The sequence below is a fragment of the Anomalospiza imberbis genome, chromosome 23, assembly GCF_031753505.1.
Source record: "Anomalospiza imberbis isolate Cuckoo-Finch-1a 21T00152 chromosome 23, ASM3175350v1, whole genome shotgun sequence".
NCBI classification, from domain to species: domain Eukaryota; kingdom Metazoa; phylum Chordata; class Aves; order Passeriformes; family Viduidae; genus Anomalospiza; species Anomalospiza imberbis.
In genome coordinates, this window is record NC_089703.1 from 6963594 (window position 1) to 6983921 (window position 20328).

The window sequence follows — 20328 nt, forward strand, 5'->3', positions numbered from 1 at the left end:
CGTCTGGGTGAGGAGGAGGAGGAGGAGGAGGAGGACTGGGGCCGGCTTTGCAGCAGGTGTTGCTCAGCTTTGCCACCCTCTGTTTATTTCCCCAAGCTGGAGACGTTTCGAGTGCTGCAGCAGGCGAGGGGCTGCACAAAACCGGAGCTTGGGGACAGCCTGGGTTTGCAGCACCAGGGGCTAGAAATCTGGAACCAGAACTGGGCCTGGCTCGTGGCTGAGGGTCCTGATGCTGCCAGACGAGCCAAGGAATTTGCTGAGAACATCCATATTTTGGTTGGAAGCAGGAGCACCTTCCCAGTCTGCTGTAAGCACTCCAGTTGCTACACAGGGGTTGTTTTTTATAGCAACATCTCCAAGGCCTCAGCCTCGTTATCCCCATTTTTAGAAATGGAGAAGTAAGCAAAGGGAGGTGCTGCTGCTCTCAGAAGGTCTCCTGAGGCGCATCCCAGCTTCCCTGGAAGCCCCAGCCCCGTGGCCAGCCAGTGCTGGGATCATCCTGGGAGCAGCTGACAGCTCCCAGCTCCCACAGCCATCCCCTGCCCCACAGCTGCTGCTGCAGGCTGACAGGAAAGCCCGGCTGCTCTGAAGGTTAAAAATGCTGCCCGTGGGGAGAGCAAAGTCTGCCAGTGCCTGCAGCAAGCTTCTCGCCTGCAGTTATTGCCTGGGGATTAGCAAAGGTCAGGGTTTAGTGCTCCAGCCCTTCCCAGTCTCTTCCTTTACTGCAGGTTGGGAGATTTTGTTGATTTAGCCTGATCCATGAGTGCATGGAAAAATCCCACCCAGCCTGGGGGAGCAGAATTCCTGCAGCAGATGTCATGGTGCTGGCAGAGGGACAATACCCCACCCTTGGCTGCTGGAGCCTGGCTGGGAATTCACGGGATCCTGGTGGGCAGAAAGCTCCTTATCAGCCCGGGCTGTGCCCTCCTGTCCCTGGCACCCTCCCCCTGGAAAAGCTGCATCCTGCTGCACCCTCTGCTCCTCCCGCTCCTGCCTTTTCAGTCTTTTCATCTCTCTTCTCCCTCCCTCCCTCCCATGCTCACTTTGCCCTGACAACTTTTCCTTCTGCCGTGCAGGATGTGGGAGGGCTGGGAGCTGCAGATAATGAACGGCCCCGGCGCTGCTCAGCTCTGCCTTCCTGGGAGAGCTCCGAGGTTCCTCCCTCCTCCTCTGCCTCCCCCTGCAACGCTCTCAGCCCAGTCATGTGCTGTCTGTTCCCAGAGCCTGAGGAGTCGCAGCTGGCAGCTCCTGCTCTCAAATCCTCCACTTTTATGGCTTTGGATCCGGTTTGAGCTCAGCAGCTCCTCTGGAAAGGGGTCACTGCAGTTTACCCCCGGGAGCTCCAGTCTGCAGCTCCTTGCTGTGGGTCTGGGAGGGCTTTGCTGAGACCTTGGGTGGGGGAGACCTCCCAGCTCCCCGAGGAGAGGAGGAATTGCTTCTCCTGCCTCTGTCCCTGCTGTGCTGTCCCTTCCAGCAGCTCTGCAGGTGGATCCGGCTCAGGGCAGGGCTCCTGATCTCTCCTTTGTGCTGCCTCCGCTTTCCCTGCCAACAGAAGCACTTGGCTTGGGAAAAGAAATGATCCAGAAAAGCCAGCTCAGGGCCTGGACAAAGTGGAGGCCTGGGCCAGAAAGAGATGAGTGCTGCTGCAGGAACTACCTGAGCAAACAGCAGGAAGGCACGGGGAGAGGCCGAGGAGAAGCTGCTGCTGAACTCTGATCCCTTCCCAGGGCTCCCGAGGGGATGAGTCCCACGCTGGATCCCTCCTGGAGGAGCAGCAGCCAGGCAGGGGCTGAACTCTCTCTGTCAGCCCAGTTCTGCAGCTGCCTGGCCACCGGGAACCTCTCCCAGCCTGCAGAGCCCTGGGGAGCATTCCCAGGGCTGCCCCGTGCTGTGGGTGCCACCCGCAGCTGCAGGGAGGCTGTGGTGCTCACCCGGCTGTGCAGCTCACCCAGCTGTGCAGCTCACCCAGCTGTGCAGCTCACCCAGCTGTGCAGCTCTCCATCATTCCCAGGGCTGCCAGATCCGCTGAGCCAGCCGTGCTGCAGAGCTCTGGTGGTACCCAGGTGAACGTTCCCTGGACAGAAAGGAGCCTCTGGTGTCCCTGCAGTGGGGGGGATGCTGGGGAAGGGCCCCCTGTGCTTCAGAAACCCAAAATTGGATCCAGCAGCTGGAAAATGAGCAGCCCCTCACCCGGGCTTAGCCCTCTGCAGGGTCTGGGTTTGGGATTGGGCTCTGGGGCTGCTTCCCTCGGCACATCCCATCTCCCCAGCTGGCTTCTCCCAGGACATTCAGCCTTTCATCCCAGTTCCCAGCTGTGGAGCTGGGGGTGGACACCTCTCTCCACTCCAGATGTTCACACTGTTTCATTTTGCGTGCTTCCCTGGCTCTCTGTTCCCTTTCCCCTTCCCATCCCAGGAACTGGCACCCTGAGGCTTTTTTTCCCATTTGTGGCTGACTCTAATCCCTGTCCCAGTGTTCTGTCCCTGCCTGGTGCAGGAATTGAGCATTCCAGCACTTTTTCCATCTGCCCCCCAAACCAATATTGACCCAAGACCCCTTGGAGGTGAGGGAGAGGAGGCTGCTCCTCAGAGGGGACCATCCCAGTGGGATTTTGTGTCCCACAGCCCCAGGACACTTTTCCTCCCGCCCTGAGGGATGCTGCGAGAAGATCCAGTGGTTCCTTCTCCCCATCCAGCGCTGTTCCCTGCTGGGCTGGGTCCTTCCAGAACAGGAGCAGATTTCCACCTCCCAATTACGTTCAATTAAGGAGCGCTAATGGGGCTGGGCTTGGCCCAAGCACTGAGGCAGCGGGGTCAGTGCCCCACAATGTCCTGTTGACAGCACTCCTGAGGGGCAGTTCCAGAGGGGAAGGGGCCTTGCCGAGCTGCTCCTCGGCACAAAAACCTCACAGAGGGCCGTGGCCTCTCCTCCTGCCTCCCCTGGCTCCATTATCCAGCGTCCTTAAGGAAAAGGTGGAGAGGGAAGAGTGGCCCTTTTCCCTCTGGCTCATCCCAGAAATCCTCGCAGGGAGGGGGCCGGGGGTTTGGATAACCTGCCTCATTAGTGGCTGTATGACATCATTATCTCACATTAGCCACACTCTTCCAGAGGTAATTGGGAAGCCTCTGGAATGGCCCTGTGACCTTTAATTAATGCAGCGGGGCCTTTTCCTTGTGCGGTTCCTCACTCTGCCTCGAGCAGCTGCTTCTTGTTAAGATGCCAGAGCAGGGGAGCCTTGGTCCCATGCCGGGAGTTTCTGAGCCTCTCTCCCCCGGGGGAGGAATAAAAAAGGTGCAGGAACAGCCTCAGCTGCTGCCTGCCTCGCTCCAGCCCCTTTCCAGCAGCCCCTCGCTGGCTGCAGGCACTGCCTGGCCAATTACCCAGCAGCTGATTAGCCCAGCCAGGGCTGCTGCCCTGCCCACGCTGCCAGGAGGGCTCTGGGAAAAGTGGGGCTGTGGAACCAACAGAGAAACACGGGACTGTGGCTCGGAAAAGGAAGAATTTGGGGAGAAATTTTGGGTGGGGAGGCTCTGGCACAGTTGTGCCCCATTCCTGGCAGTGTCCAAGGCCAGGTTGGAGGGGCTTGGACCAGCCTGGGACAGTGGAAGTTGTCTCTACCCATGGCAGGGGGTGGGACTGAGCTTTTTTTCCAGCCCAAACCATTCCAGGATTCCAGGATTTGTCCCAGCTCTGGGTTTTTCCCTTTGCTGCTCTGCCCTGGCTGCTGGGAGCCCCTGAGGCACTGGAGTGAACAATCCAGACTCATTCCACCCGCTCTTATCCTAACTCTGCCTCAGAAACCTCTGTAAAAACCTCCAACCTGAGGAGATCAGGGCTGGCTGGGACTCTCTGTGGGGTTTGTGTTCAAAAACGTGGGAACAAATGAAAGGAAGCTCTGCTCAGACCGGAGCTGCTCATTCCCGGGTGAGCGAAGGCGGCGGATTTCAGGATCAGGGGAGCGGCGTCCTCAGGTCCTTGGGAGCCGTCAGCTGGCAGAGAGCTTGAGCTTTAGTGACAGTGGCATTTGGGCTCCTCAGGCCTTGGGGCTGAGCCTGGTGCTGCTCCTGGCACAGCTCCCTCCTGCACAGCTGGCGCGGTGTCACCGTCCCTCGCTGCTGGCACATCCACGGGGGGCTTGGAAACCCTTCCCGTGGGCAGCTCCCCAAGCATTTGGGAATTGCTGCTTTGGAGCCTCGGAACTGAGAGGGTTAATGAATGCCCTCTGTGAGAAATGGATTTGTAAAGAATTCTTGAAATTTGATGGGAAGTTTATACAGGCTAAAAAACATCTATAAGGTATTGTAACCAGGAAATAGAGTAGCTTCTGATAAAACGACTTTTACATCTCTTCTGTCTCTCTCTTCATCGAGACTAGCAACAGAATAAAACCTTTTAAAACGCCTCTCAGTTACCCGGCCTCTACAAAAGCTGATAAAACCGGCAGTCCTGGGCTCTGCTTTAATCCAAGGCGGGCTGGGGCAGCCCTGGAGCCGGGACGTGCCCGGGGCGAGGGGCCGGGAGGGAGCGGGGCTGGGCGAGCCGCGCGTGCGGAGCTGCCGGGGCTCCGCTGTGTTTGCAACCTGACCTGGCCTCCGCTCTTTGAAGCTGCTGGCAGTGGGTGGGCCGGGATCAGCGCCGGGATCAGCGCGGGGAGCGAGGGATGTGCGGAGTTACAACAACACAGCCGCCGCGCCCGGGCGTTGGAGCTGCTGGGAAGGGGGTGGGCAGCGCCGGGGTGAGGAGCTCGGGACCTTGCGGGCTGACAGGGCCCCGCAGATGTGGAACAGCTTGTGTTTGGGGCTGGGCTGCGAGGAGAGGCCCTTTCAACCCAAAACATCGTTAATCAGCGCTCGGACAGCGAGCGGAGCTGGGGCTGCTGCTCCTGCTACCGTTCCCTTTCCAGGCCCGCAGCCAGGGCAGGGAGGGGAGAGCTTGGACACTCCGGGAGAAGTCTCAGGTCCTCCTCCCTTTCTCTGTCTTGTTCCCTCCAGTGCTCCATCCCAAAGCAGCCGCTCTCCCTCGCCTGGTTCTGGCTGCAGGGGAGAGAGGACACACAGAGGTGGCCCAGGAGTCCAGCTCGTGGTCCCGGGACCCCTCACTGCAGCTTCCTCAGGAGGGGCAGGTGCTGCTCTGGAGACCAGGAGCAGGACCCAGGCAAAGGCTGGAGCTGTGCCAGGGGAGGGTCAGGTTGGATTTTTGGGCAGGGTTTCCCCCCCCCCCCGTGGCTGCTGAGCCACTCCCCAGGGAATGGTGACATTCCCAAGGCTGCCAGAGCTCCAGGAGCGCTTGGACAACACTGCCAGGGATGCCCAGGGTGACACTGGTGACCCCCGTGTGCATCAGTGAGCATTTACCTTCCAGGGCAGGGGTTCCCAAGGTGCCCCAGGCAGTGTCAGCACAGCCCCTGCCCTCCCGGCCTTGTGGAACTGGGATTTTCCCTCCTCCCACAGCAGCTGGATGGATGCTCAGGAGATCCCCCCAACCCCTCCCCTCCCCCGGCCGCTCCGGTACCAGCACAGCCCCCCGTTCTGCACACCCCACACCCTGTTTTTTGGATTCCCACAGGCTCGCTCCACAGCGTTTGAGCCGCCGGAGGGGAGGTGAAAAATCCCAGGAAAGCGCTGACTTCGTGGCTGTAAGTGACATCTAGTGGAAACGGCAGGAAAAGGAGTGCCCAGGTAAAACGCTGATCCTGCCGGGTTCGGGGGGAAAACGGATTCCTGCGAGCTGGAACTTCAGCCCAGAGGCCTCTTTTCAGGACTTAAAAAAAAAATACAGAATAAATAGAATAATAGTGGAGTAATAATATGGATTAATAATAGAAGAGAATAAAGAGAAGAAAGAGAATGGCTCTCTCTGCCTGGGTAGGAAGTCAGTGGACAGCATGGAAAGGGAGGTGGCTGGGACATGGCAGAGGTCACCTGGCCCTACAGCTGCTGTCCCCAAGGCAGGAGCACCACAGCCACCCAGGCCATGGTGTCACGGTGCTACCCAGAGTCACGGAATCACGGCATGGTTTGGGTTGGAAGAACTTCAAAGCTCATGCAGTGCCACCCACGCCACAGCAGGGACACCTTCCCCTGTCCCAGGCTGCTCCAAGCCCTGTCCAGCCTGGCCTGGGACATTCTCGTGGGCAGCCACAGCCTCTCTGACCGACTCCTCTCATCCTGCTGGGATCTGTGCCCGGGGACAGCTCTGGGACAGGGGACAGTGTCCCACAGCCTGGCCAGGCACAGCTGGGGACTCGCAGACGCTGTCCCCCGGGGACAGTGCCGCCCTGCTCCTGCATCCTGAGCACATCCTGCTGCCTCTGAGGATCGCCCTGCTCCGTTTTCCCTCTCCTCGGAGGTGGCTGGCGCTGCCACCCCGGCCCCTGGCGCTGCCACCCCCTGCCCCGGCGGGACGGTGCAGCCCGGGGCTGCTCTTGGGCGAGCAAAGCCGAAATTTGCGCAGAAATCTGAAACCCGGCGGGACTTGGATTAGCAACCCGAAACTCCGGCCAGGAGCTGAGCTTTGGGAAGAGCCTGGCAGAGTTTCAGGCGAGTGCGGGCTGGGTTTCAAGTGAGCCGAGTGTGACCTTTGCATGAGCCCGCTGCCGGCGGCTCGGGGAGCATGGGCTGGAATTTTAACAGAGCCCGGGGAGTGAGTTTCAGGCAAAAAAAAACCAAAAACCCGAAAACCCCCCAAAACCAAAAAAAGTTAAAGGGTTTGGGCAAAAACAATGCGGAGCTGGGGTGGTTTGGGGGTGATAATTGCTGCTCACCTGCCCCCAAACCAGCAAAACCAGCCGGGTGGTTGCGGCTTTGCTGCACTCCGAGTTTCACTGCAGGGTTAACCCTTTCCTCAGCACGCAGCTCTTCCTCCCAGGCTTTCCCTGGGGTGGATCCCCATTGCTGTTTTTCCCAGGGAGGTCTCCTGGCCGTGAGCAGCTGAGCTGTCCCTCTGGCAGGTTGGACCCCGCGGGAATTTATGGAAAGGAAGGAATGGCTCAGATCAGGGGCAGATCAGGAGATGGAAGGGCAGGGCAGAGCACGGGATGGGTGTCCGGGAAGCAGCCAGACGTGGACACACAAGGCCACTGCTCTGAGTGCCTGAGGCTCAGGGATCATCCAGCTAAACTGCAGGAGGAATGAGAAAATAATCACAAATAAACCTCTCTGTCCCGGGCAAGCAGCATGGGCCAAGGTTGTCTGGCTCCTGAAGCTGTGGACAGATTTCTTTTTCCATTCTGCTTTATTTTTTTCCCACTGCTTTTCCTGCAATCTCTCCCTTCCTGCCCTGACGCACAGCATGTGATGGGTGTAGATCAGGGCAGGGAGGATCTTCCTAATCAAACCCACATTTCTCTGCATTGTCTGGGCTGTCTCACGGGGAATTCAGCCAAGCCCCCACACTCGTGATGCTTCAGGGCTGGTTTGAAAAGCTGCACAAAGGTAGAATGTTCCCAAATGGAGTTTCTTGGGTAGGAAGGGAATTATTCCATATTGTGAATGTTCCAATTATTCCATATTGAGAATATTCCAATTATTCCACTCCTGAGAGCTCCTTTCCCAGGCACTGAGGTTCCTTTACAGTGGGAGTGGTGAAGGCTGAGCCTGGAGGTGTCTCTATCCCAAAGGAAGTGCCCCCCACAGCATTCCCAGTTTTCTTGCCCTTTCCCTGCCCTTGACCCTGGCTGCGTCTCCCACGCTGTGCCCAGCAGGCACAGAGGGGCCACATCTGCTGCTTTATTTTGGGCCCTTCTCTCATGACAGGCTGACACTGGTTATTTATATCATGTCCTTAATCCCACAGTGTCCGTCCTGGAGGTGCTGGGTGCCATCCACAGGACGGGGCTGGAGCAGCCCTGCAGCATCCCAGAATCATCCCAGCACCATCCCATCACCATCCCATCATCCCAGAATCATCCCAGCACCATCCCATCACCATCCCAGCATCCCAGAATCATCCCAGCACCATGCCAGCATCCCAGCACCATCCATGTGCCGCTGGCTGCCGGCCCCGGCTGCTGCCTCTGCCCCTTCCCTGCTCCCTGCTGCTTTGCAGGCCGAGTTTAAAGGTTTCCGAGTTTAAAGGTTTCCCCGGCTCAAAGGGAAGGAAGTCGGCTGAGCCAAGAAAAGGAAACCGCTTGGTTTCCCCTCCGGTCTGCGAGGCGTGTGAGGGGAGCGGGGCGTGGGCAGATCGGGAGATGGGCTGGGAAGGAGCAGCTCTTCCTTCCAGATGTTCTCGGCAGACGAGGGAAGCGTGTCCTGGGCAATATTTCCTCCGGCTGCTGCTGGGCTGGGCTCTGCTGGGTCCCTCCTGGCCGTGCAGTGCGGGACAGCAGCCACCACGGGGAGCTTCCGTGCCGCGCCAGCAGGGCAGGACAGGGGCCCCGCTGTCCCCTGCCTGTGGGGACAGAGCCCGGAGCTGTCCCCCGGCTCCCTGGGGTGGCCAGGGGGGGCATGGCCAGCATCTGGCCCTGGGCAGGACCCTCGAGGCGGGTGCAGAGCCCAGCGGTCCCAGCCCTTGTGGGACCCCCAGGGGGGTGCAGAGCCCAGGGGTCCCTCTCAGCTCCCACAGTGTCCCCAGCCCTGGCCACGGCCATGTCCAGCTGCGGTGTCCTGGTGGCCGAGGGGGTGGCTGGAGCCTCGGGGCAGTGCTGGGGGCAGCAGGGCTGGGCTGGGGCTCGCTTTCCCAGCCCCTGTCCTGCAGGCAGCTCCTTCAGGGCAGCTATTTCTGACCCTGGGATGGGGAGGGGGAGGAAGGTGGGAGGAAGGCCAGGGGCTCGTGGGAGCCGAGGGTTATTTCTGGCTTGGCTTCGTGACCTGCCAGGCCACCCTTGGCCACTCTGTCACTCCCCCGTGCCAGGCTCCCCCCGAGGCTGCTGCCCAAGGCTGCCCACAGCACGTGGCCCGGGTGGCCCTGGGTGCCATGGGACAGCTGCCACAGGGCCAGCGAGGTTTGTCACAAGACCCTGGTTCTGACCGTGACCTCCTGATGTCACCCTGCAGCAGGCTGGCAGTCAATGCTCTGGGAGTGCCCTAAATAGGTGAACCCTGCCCCTGAGGTGATTTTGTGTCACCCTGGAGAGGGTGACTAAGGCAAAGAAGTGGCTCTGTGGGAAAAAGGACAGTCACTGCCACCCACATGTGCCAAAGGCTGGGCGCTCCATGGCCTGTCCCCTTTCCCCGTGGAGTGACCCCAGAAGGGAGCAGGGGGCACCAGGAGTGGTCCCGGTGCCCCCAGGCGTGGCTGTGGCACAGTCACACGTTGGCTGTCACCCTGGCATGTCCCCCACCAGTTCTATATATGGGCCTGCCCTCTCCGGGCCGGTGGCACTGGGATCTCAAGTGACACCGGGGAGGGAGGGGGGGTCTATTTTTAGCCCTTGAATGGATCTGAGCTGGAGCCGGGCTCTCTGCCCCCGGCGAGGGGACGGCATCATGTTGTGCTGGGAGGGCTCTCCTGCGTGGCTCCTCGAATGGCTCCATCCCCGCCCGGGGCTGGGGGACAGGTAGGACGGCCTTTGTCACCTCCCCGGCCTTTGTCACCTCCCCGCTGGTCCTGCTGCCGCATCCCCCCGGGCTGTGCTGCCCAGGGCCCCGGGCAGAGCGGGGCTGCTGCCGTGGCTGTGCGGGAATGCCCTGGGTGCTCTGGGCTTCGGGAACGCTCGGGAAAACCCGTGCCGGGTTTAAGGTGGCTTGTAGGCAAAACGGGCAGGAAAGGGGGGTGTGGGGTGTGATGCTGCTGTGGAGAGAATCCCAAAGCCCCTGTGCAGCTCTGGGGAGCATCCCAAAGCCCCGGTGCTGCCGTGCTGGGGAGCAGAGGCAGCGGGGACAGAGAGGGGGTGGCAGTGGCGTCTCCCACTGCTGGCTGGCTTGTGGTCCAGCACGGCCATCCCCATCCTGCTGAGGTTGCCAGGGGCTGGAATTTCCAGCTGGGTCTCGGCTGGAAGCGGGTGAAGATGAGCAGATGGAAGGGAGGAACTGGGAGAAAGGGTTGGGGGCACACACCTGGCCTCCGTGTGCCCACAGCGGTGCCACCCCCTCCCGCCTGACGTGTCGCCGCTCCCCTGCTGCAGGCATGGATAACTTCGAGTACAGCATCCAGCTGAACGACCGGGAATGGGCTGAGTTCCTCCAGGCTTCCGAGGAGTGCAGCCTGGCGCCGGCCTCGCTGGCCACGGCCGAGGAGCAGTGCCTCAGTGACATTGAGCAAGGGGACGCCTCGGGACGGGACTGTCCCCGCGGCACCGCCGGGGTGACCGCAGCCCGGCCGGGCAGCGAGCCAGCGCCTGGCACGGCCAGCGCTGTCCCACGTGGGGTGGCCGGTGACACCGCCCTGCGCCGGCCGGAGCGTGGGCACCTCTCCGTGCCGGAGCTGCTGTCGGGCAGCGAGGACGAAGCGGAGCTGGGCTCTGTGGGCAGGTTCCTGTGCGACAGCGACAAGCCCAGGTGCCTGGCAGCCGCTGCCATGCCCAGTGCCCAGAGGAGGCAGCCGCCGCGGCCACCCGCGGCCACCCCGGCCGGTGGCACAGCCCAGGGCGGCCCCGGGCAGGACACGGCGGTGGCAGCGGCCGGGGGCAGCCGGGCCATGGAGCCCCCCGGACCCCCCGAGCAGGGCGGGGACGCAGCAGGGGGACAAGCCCTGCCCGCACAGCCGGGAGCGGTGGCACAGCCGGAGCTGGTGGCACAGCCAGAGGCTCCAGCAGCCTCTGCCTCGGCGGAGGGATCGGCCGAGAAAAGCGCTGTCCCCGCGGAGCCCGGGCTGCGGGGACCCGCGGGGAACCCCCCGAGCCCGTCCCTGGGGACGGGGCCCAGGATGGCACCGGAGGAGGAGAAGGCGGGCACGGAGCCGAGCTCCCCGGGCGGATCCCCCAGCGTGGTGAGGCCCAAGGTGCCGGCGCAGCCGAGGAAGAGCCGCAAGCAGCGCGGAGCCAGCGCCACCGAGGGGGACAGGGACCCTGCGGCGACTGCGGCACCGGGAGCGACCGGGGCCGGGAAGGCACCTCCGGGCTCCCCGATGTCCCCTCGGAAGGGCAGAGGGAAGGACAAGGCGGCCAAGGGAGCGCTGGTGAGGCTGGGCAGCGACGAGGCTGCGGAGAACAAGCGGGCGGTGCCCGGCCCCGGCGTGGATGGCGGCGATGTCGGGACCGCTCCCCCAAAGCCCCGGGGGAAGGAGCCGGGGGCGCAGTCCCCAGGGAAGACAAAGGCCACCAAGCCGCCAAAGGCAGGGCAGGCCGGTGGCTTGGGCGTACGTGACAGTGTCCCAGTGGTCCCTGACGATGGAGCCTCGGCTCCTCCAGGAGAGGCGAGCCAGGAGATGCCAGGGAAGCCTCTCCAGCCCGGGAACGCGGCAGCGTTTGGAGGGAATGCTGCTGAAGGGGCTGGGGGGGAGCCTGCAGCTGAGATACCTGGAGTTCCTGCAGCTGAGATCCCTGGAATTCCTGCTGCTGAGATCCCTGGAATTCCTGCAACGGAGACCTCCAGGAAGTCCTCAGAGATCCCTGGAATTCCTGCTGCTGAGATCCCTGGAATTCCTGCTGCTGAGATCCCCAGGAAGTCTGCAGCTGAGATTCCCAGGAAGCCCTCAGAGATCCCTGAGGTTCCTGCAGCTGGGATCCCTTGGGAGCCTACAGCTGCGATTCCCAGGAAACCTGTACCTGAAATCCCTCGGGAGCCTGCAGCTGGGATCCCCAGGAGTCCTACAGTGGGGATCCCCATGGAGCCTGCAACAGGGATCCCCAGGAGTCCTGCCATTGAGATCCCCAGGATCCCTGCAGCTGAGATCCCCAGGATTCCTGCAGCTGGGATCCCCAGGATCCCTGCCATTGAGATCCCCAGGATCCCTGCAGCTGAGTTCCCCAGGATCCCTGCCATTGAGATCCCGTGTGAGCCTGCAGCCAGGATCCCCACGATTCCTGCGGCTGGGATCCCTTGGGAAGCTGCAGCTGAGCTCCCCAGGGCTGTGAGCCCCCTGTTCTTTGCTGACGGGGTCTCTGGCAAGCCCAGCTCCCTGGATGTGACCTGGCCCGAGATGTACGAGTACCTGTTCTGTGATTCCCAGGAGGAGGAGGAGCTGGGCAGCTCCCTGGAGGGGCGCAAATCCCCCTTGCAGAGGGAGATCTCCTGGCCCGAACTGTACGAGTATTTTTTCACTGAGCCAGAAGGAAGCAGGAAAAAAGGCAAAGCTAAAGACAGGAAAAGAAAGAAGTTCAGAGGCTTGGAGCGCCCTGGGCTGCGCAAGGAGGCTCCCAGCTCTGCTCCAGGCAAGGACACCGTGGTTTTCTCAGTCCCTGAAGTGTATGAACACTTCCTCCCAGAGACAGCCCCCAACAGGATGGGCTGGAGAGGGATTTTCTCCACGGCTCCGGCCTCCGAGGTGAAGAAAGCTGTGAGAGCTTTGAGGTCCCTGCTGCAGAGGCAGATCCAGCTGGGAGGAGGCCAAGCCCCAACCTCCCAGGCCCTGGTGCCCAGAAGATCCGGAGAGGAGCTCGCTCTGGTCCCGCTGGGAGGAGCCCAGGTGTGGCCAGAAGATGCAGACAGGGCCCTGGCACTGAGAGGTAAATCCTGTTGTCCCCTGCAGGGGCATGTCCCAGGCTGTGTCACCCTGGCTGTCCTTTGGGATGCTCCCTTTGTCCCCTGGGGTTCTCCCTTGGAATGTTCCTCTCTCTGTCCCCGTGCCAAGCCAGTGCTCCTGGCCAAGGTCCCCCAGCATGGACAGGGAATGTGGGACTGTAAAACCCACCCTGAGCAGAAAAACACCTTCCAGATACCTCAGAGGTGACCTGAACATTGCCTGTTCCTGGGGGCAGGTGAGAGAAATGGGAATAAAGGGGAGGTTTGATCCACCAGGACAGGCAGGGGTTTGTCTTTGAGCTTAAATGATGCTCAGAGCCTCAGAGTTAATATTAAACCCAAACAATGAGGGAGCCATCCCAAAGGGAGCCTCAGCATCAAGCTTCCAGTCTGTTTGCACGGAGAAAAACCCCTTTGAGGTGTTCACAGCTAATTAATAAGCCAGCTTTAATTAAAAGCCTGATCAAATAAATAGGAGCTAAAAGAACCTGATCTCCAGCTGTTCCAGGCTGGAACAGGGAACGCAGAGCACTCAGGGGTGTCTTCATCCCTGGAGGAGGCAGGAGAGGGGTGGGATGCCCGGAGGGATGCTGACCACTCTCAGATGCTGTCCTAGAGCTGGGTGTGCCTGGGGACACTGGTGACAGGAAGGGGACCTTGCCTGTGTCCCCAGGAATTGCTCTGTCCCAAATCTGCTCCCCAGACCCAATTCCAGCCACCACAGAGAGCTGGGGAGATCTGCAGGGAGGGGGTGAGGCAGCCTGGGGTGGCTTTAAGAAACATTTCCTTGGGGTTTTTAACAAAGTGTAGGACTGAGGGGGGTGACAAAAGTGCCACTGTCCTTTGGGAATGCACAGAGCCCTACACAGACCCCTCTGACGTCACCCCTGGTGCCAAAGCACCTTCAGGGACGATTTCACCGGGGATTTGGTGTCACAGAGGGAGGGGAGGGGTGTAGTGGAGGAGGTGGCACAGAGCCCCCAGACCTCGTGCTCCTCTCGTGGCAGGAGCAGCAGAGGACCCCCGGGTGCTGAGCCACAAGGACATGTGCCTCGTCTTCTGCGCCTTCGCCTCCTGGGCGGTGAAGACATCTGACCTGCAGGCTCCGGATGCCTGGAAGACCAGTACGTACAGTGCCCGCCTGGAGAGGGGTGGGAAGGGCTCTGGGGGACACTTGGCAGGGAGGAAAACCAGGATATTTATACCTGCAGCTGCCTGTGGGGAAGTGCAGCCTCTTCCAGGTGTTCCAAAGCCGTTTCCGTGCCTTCTCTCTCCTCTGATGCCGATTCCTGCTCATGACTTTTGTGCTTTCCCTACAAAGCAGCTGCTGGCTGGAGCTGAGCCTTGGTCCTGCTCCATCCAGCCCCTGGCAGGGCTCAGTTTGTCAGGACTTCCTTAGGACCTGCTGTGAGCAGGTTTAGATTCCCTCATCCCAATAGAGACAAAATTCCCAACAAAATTGGCCTCACAGCAAGGCCAAGCGTGCCTGGGATTTTTTTGTCCACGGCCAAAGTTGAGATTAAACCTTCATCCAGCACCAAAATTCCCGTGTTTTTCTGATGTGCTTGGAAGGTTTAATCTTCTCCCCCAAGAGGAGGCATCATCCTCCTGCACCGAGTCCTGCAATTCTCTGGAGATCTGTGGGATTCTCTCCACTCCAACCCCAGCACTTGGAAGCTGGTGGGGAAAGAGGAAGCTGAGGAAACAGAAATTCACAGAATTCCACGAGAGTGGGGGTGGCTGGATGAGCAGGGAATGGCTCAGGGAGAGCAGCATTCCCCATTCCTGCCCTGGATGCAGCCTGGAGGACCCTTCCAGAGCAGCATTCCCCATTCCTGCCCTGCAGAGCCCCTTCCATGGGAAGAAATGCCAGGATCAAGGCTTCCTGCTGCTCTTCCAGGCGAGGAATGTTCCCTGCTAAGGTCACCAGGAAGCTGACACCGCGGGCTGGGAATAGCTCCTGAGCTAAGGCTGCTCGCTGCCATCATCACCAGCAGCTCTTGGCCTGCTCCCCTTCCTGCTGGGATATTGGGATGGAGGAGGTGGCCCCGGGAGAGGTGTGGAAAGGGGGATACGCTCCTTGTGCCCCAGGATGGGAATAACCTGGAGAGGAGGGAGGCAGGAGCGGCTCCACAGCCCAGAGCAGCCGTTCTCTCTGGGCTTTTGGGCTTCTAACAAGCTGAGATTATATTCTTCTAGCACATGAATCAAAACCCAGTCTGAATTTAAAGTGCGGGGTCCAAAACCACGGCTTGGATTCCTGGTTTTGCTTGGGAATCAAGGGAACTTAATGTCCCTTATAAACCAAATCAAAAACACTGGATACAAGTGCAGAGCAGAGCTTGGTTTGTGTTTTACCCCCATTAGTTCTTTATTGTGTCCCTACATTTTTTGATTCGGGGTTTTGGATATTTTCTGCTTTTGGCTGGGGCTAGAAAATCCCCAGAAAATCCACAAAGTGGGATTTTTCTTGGTGTCCTCCTGGCTCAAACAGAAGCAGGAAATGAAGGTGCTGTCCTGAAGCCCTGGTGGGATTTTCCTTGTGTGTCTCTCACCCAAGACCAAACCTCCAAATCTGTGACTCCAACCAATCCATGAAATCCCCATCTGGATCTGGGTATCCACCCCATCCATTAATCTCCCTCTGGATCTCTGTATCCATCCACTGCACACCACCAACGGGGCCTGTTGAGCATTTCCCTTAAACCAGCCCTTTTTTATGGAATGCTGGCGTCTCCATGCACCCAAACCCTGGGACTGGATGTGGCCAGTCAGGCTGTGGGCAGCTGGGAACGCGCTGGGAGCAAATTCCGTGTGGTGGGAATGCCAACCAGGGGCAGGAGGGCACTGGGGTGGGGCGGGCAGTGACCCCCCCATGTCCCACAGGGCAGACTGGGACCCCCACGGCTGGGAGAAACACCTGGCGTGACAGTGGGAATGTGCTGGGCTCTTTTCCAGTGTTCCTGGCAAGCTTTGGCACCCTCTCGGCCATCCGCTACTTCCGAAGGCAGGTCAGGGAAGGGCACCCCCGGACTTAACCCCGGCCACGCCGGAGCCGCTGCCCGGGGCCGGGACTTTGTTCTGGACAGTGGGAGAAGCCTGGAGCCAGCACCAAGAGCTTCCCCAGCGGGACAGGATGGCACAGGGAGCGGGACCCTCCTGGCGACGGGAACTGACGGTAGGACAGGACAGGGGCTGGCTCTGCCCTGCCCTGGCAATGCCCGCTGGCTGCTCCGCTGGTCCCTCCTCCCCGCTGGAGTCACCTGGTGGCACAGGAGGGAGGCACTGAGGAAGCAGGGAAGTGCTTCATCCGCACGAAAGAGCCGGGATGGCTGTGAAGGAGCTCTGGGAAGAGCTGGGCTGAGCCTGGGCTGGGCAGCAGCTCCAGGGGGGGAAGCAGGGGCCGCTGCCTTGGCAGAGCCCAGCGCTCCCATGACGGCTTTGATCACTCCAGGAGGGCTCATCCTCTTGGATTTCACTCCAAGAAGGCCCAGCTCGGTGCCAGCAGCTCGGGGATAAGGTTTCTGTCGCACGTGGCCACCGCAGCCCTGCATGGGTCTGTCCCTGGGGACAGCTGCTGCAGGGACACGTCCCCATCCCTGGACAGCAGGAGGGGACGGGCAGGGGTCACACGGGGGAAGGGGCAGCCGGGGAGGGTCCCACAGGGTGGGAAGGGCAGCAGGGAAAGGGGCTGAGCTCAGGGAAGTCTCAGGAAAGAGGATGTTGGAGAGGAGGGAGAAGGATGTGGGCAGGTTTGGCTGTGCCAATCAGCAGGGAAATATTTGACTGAATATTTGATTTATTTCCTTTTGTGCCTCCCGTCCTAGAGAGGCAAAACTGCCTGGGGGAGACGTGGGGTGAGGGGAGCGTGGAAGCTGTGGGGCTGGGGAGTGGAATGGGATGGGATGGTTCAGTTTCCCCCTCTCCCCAGTGCCTCCCTCCCCACTCCAGGGCATTACTCAGGAGGAATTTCCTCCCCTCACCAGCCTGGTGACAGCACCAGTGCGGGATTGAGATCCATGGGGGCTCTGCCCTGTGTTTGTGTGGTGACAGCAGAGAGGGGAGGTTCCTTTCCTTGTGCTGAGAGTGCCAGGAGGCTCTAAGGGGTGCAGGGGTGGGCTGGAGGCCATGGGTTACTGCTGAGAGGAGGGAGCAGCGAGATCTGGGACTGGGAGTTGGAGCTGGACAGGCTCTGCATGGCCTGGAGCAGCTGGACACCCACTGAGAGGGCTTCTGTGGAGGAGGAGAGCAGATGGAATGTGCTGGAAGCTTCTAATAAAGTTCTATCTCATTTACTACTTCTGTGTCCATCCCTCTGTCTGTGGGGAGCCGTTAAGGGAGCCCTGGGCTTTGCAGGAGGATAAATCACTGCCCTGTGTGGGTGTGTGGAGCCAGAGCTGCAGGAGCCGATGGGTTTGGAGCCCTGGGGACAGAGCAGGCAGGGGCATGGGGCACTGTCCCCTGTGTCCCTGTTCCTGCCCCTCTGAGGCACAGCCTGGCTGTCACACGGCACCAGCAGCCCCATCCACAGATCCCTCCTGGCTCAGGAGCTCTGGGCAGCTCCTCTGAACCGATCAGGGGGCAGCAGGCACTGCCCAGCAGCACAGCTCCATCCCCTTCCTGCTCTGCATCCAGGAGCTCCTGGAGCTGCATCCTCAGCTGGGCTGGAAACCACTGGCTTCAACCCTGGCCCGAGTGATTTCTGGCTGTCCCAGGGATTGAGGATTTCACTGGACCTGGGAGCGTTTCTGGCCAAAACCCTTCACTGAAAACACTTCTGGTGCACGGCCTGCTCCAGGGACAGGAGCGGGACAGGGCTATGGGCTGGGACCTGGATCCGTCCCAAGCCATCCCCTGGCTCTGGGCACCTGCCCTGCTCCAGAGGGGACAGTGGGGACAGTGGCTCCTGGCTGTCCCTGAGCTGCTCCAGCAGGGAAAGGCTCGGTGCCCCCGAATTTTCCCCATCCAAAGGGGGAAAATCCCACTGTCTCCATGCCTCTAGCCCAGTGCTACTCCCAGGAGAGCTGAGTGCTCTGGGGGTGACAGGAGGTGCCTGTCACCCTTTGCTGTCTGAGATATTTGGTGTGTGACCCTTCAGAGCTCGGCCCGGGAGATGCCAGCAGGACTTGGCACCCAGAGAGGTGCCAGCAGACCCCGCAGGTCACAGGTGCACTCCACACTGCTTTGATCACCCTGGAAGGAGAGGATGGCATGAATATTTCAGGAGCTGGAGGCTCTCAGCTGGCTGCAGGAGTGAAAGGAATTACTGAAAGGTCCTGCTGGTCCCAGGGGATCTGGGAGCCTCTGCCCCGCTCTGCCAGGGAGCAGAGCAGCCTGAAATTTTAATGCTTGGTTTATTCTCTGACCTTTCCAGCTCTCTCCTCTGCCTCACAGCAAGGCCAAGCATGCCTGGGATTTTTGTCCACGGCCAAAATGGAGATTAAACCTCGCAAATTCAATATACCCAAGGATTTCTCCTGGACAAAAGCGGCCAGGACCGAGGGGTCTTGCCCTCCTGCGGGCAGCCAGGACCTCGCACCTTGCCCGGCACAATCGCGGCGACCTTTCCGTGCATCCTGCGTGCCCCGAGGCTGCTGCCCGGCCGTGGGAGCGGTGCCATCCCTCCCTCGCTGTCCCCGCACGTAGCTCCCTCATCTGACACCTCCGCAGTGCCAGGCACATGAAAAAGTCAGGCAGGTGCGGCCCGAGGAGCTGCCCCGTATTTCATCCCGCCCGGACACGCAGGGATGCCTCTCCCCCTTTTCCCGCAGCAGCTCCTTCACTCTGAATTTTCCTTCCCTCGGATTTTTTCTTCCCTCGGATTTTTCCTTCACTCTGATTTTTCCTTCCCTCTGATTTTTTCTTCACTCACATTTTTCCTTCACTCACATTTTTCCTTTTCTCTGATTTTTTCTTCACTCACATTTTTCCTTCACTCTGACTTTTCCTTCACTCTGATTTTTCCTTCCCTCGGATTTTTCTTCACTCGCATTTTTCCTTCACTCTGAATTTTCCTTCCCTCTGATTTTTTCTTCACTCGCATTTTTCCTTCCCTCGGATTTTTCTTCACTCTGATTTTTTCTTCACTCTGATTTTTCCTTTCCTCGGATTTTTCTTCACTCTGATTTTTTCTTCACTCTGATTTTTTCTTCACTCTGATTTTTCCTTTCCTCGGATTTTTCTTCACTCGCATTTTTCCTCCACTCTGACCTTCCCTTCACCTCTCGCTGCTGAAACCAGAGCAGAGCTTCCCATGGGAATCTCTGCGGGATTTTCGCCGCCCTCCAGAAGGGTTTTGGGGGGTTGGTGCTGTGCCAGCCGCGGCAGAGCGGAGGCAGAAGTGGCAGAAGCTCCAGTCGCTCCGGGCCTTGCATGTTTTGGTGGATTCTCCCACCCACAGGGCACTCGGGGAGTTGCTCATCAGAGCCCGGAGCAGATCCAGAACATCCTCAAACTTCGGCTGTCAAATGTCTTCGTAAAGATAATAAAAACACAGCAACAGACTGATTTTTTGCTACACCCTGTGTTGTCTCACAGAGAATTTCTCCCAGCTCCCCAGGCCAAAGGAGCAGGTTACAAGCTTCACTTTCTAATAATCTTTTTCCCTAAATTTTGCTGTTTATTCTTTGAGAGGAAAAAAATAAAGTTTGGAATTGTGGCTTAAAAGTCAGAGAGCAGAGAGAAATCCAAGATTCCTGCTGCAGCCAGGGGAAGGATGGGCTCAGTGGTCGGGGTTGAAGAGGTTCTTGTGTGTTTGCAGGTACTGATTTCCATCTCAGTGCAACCCAGACAGGTGTGGTGCTGCTCTAAATAAACCAGTTTTTAAATCCGCAGTCTGCTGACAAATGTGTTGGAGGAAAAGCAAGAGCAGGGGGAGTTTTTACAGCCACAAACTCACCTGGACCAGCATCCAAATAGGGAAAACCCAAACTCAGGTCCTGTCAAACCCTGGGGAGACTTTGGCCAAAGATGAAGGGATAACAGGGGCCTGACCCGAGGTGGACACAGTCAGGAGCCTGGAAATCCTCCTGGACACACTCAGGAGCCTGGAAATCCTCCTGGACACACTCAGGAGCCTGGAAATCCTCCTGGACACAATCAGGAGCCTGGAAATCCTCCTGGACACACTCAGGACCCTGGAAATCCTCCTGGATACGGGCCCCAGAGCCCCCAGGGCAGCAGTGATGGGCAAAGATTCACCTCCATCAAAGCAGAGGATGGCAAAGAGAGGGAAATGATCCCAGGGGATGCACATTGGGATTGTCCAATCTCACAGAGATCCACAGGGAACTTTAATATCAACAGGAAGGGGATCTCCCCCTTTGATCATTGCAGGCATTGTTGTTGCAAGTCAATTAAAATATGCTGGTGACCCTCAACGTGTTCATTCCCAGTACATTTGGAATGTCCCCTAGCACGGTTTAGCTCAGAATAAATCAATCTTTTGGGTGTTATCAGATAAAAATCATCCCCAAAACAGAGCAATCCTGAGAGAAAACAGCAATAGCTCCAAGACCTGAAGCCACAAAGTCCTGAAGGTGTTTTACAGAACTGAACACCAGCCACAGCTAGAAAATTAAACTGCTCTTCAACTCAGCCACATTTACATTTAAATACACAGAACCCACTCAGCCTTTACATGTAAACTTTGTTGGGTACCTCCCGAAAAAACCCGAAATTACAACCAGAGATATTAAAGTACAAATGGTTGTGGCTGCACCAGAGAAAGAACCAAAGCAGAGGTTTTGTTGCTGTGTTTGACTTGCAG

At 59.1% G+C, this 20328-nt stretch overlaps 1 protein-coding gene across 1 annotated transcript; it reads left to right on the forward strand.

The window, feature by feature from the left end:
- Positions 1-9359: 9359 nt before the first annotated feature.
- On the forward strand, positions 9360-15761 carry PERM1 (PPARGC1 and ESRR induced regulator, muscle 1). Its single transcript, XM_068212787.1, has 4 exons — positions 9360-9496; positions 10064-12544; positions 13568-13684; positions 15519-15761. Exons 2-4 carry the CDS (start codon positions 10066-10068, stop codon positions 15596-15598), a joined length of 2676 nt encoding a protein of 891 aa, XP_068068888.1. The 5' UTR covers positions 9360-9496; positions 10064-10065; the 3' UTR covers positions 15599-15761.
- The last annotated feature ends 4567 nt before the right edge of the window (positions 15762-20328 follow it).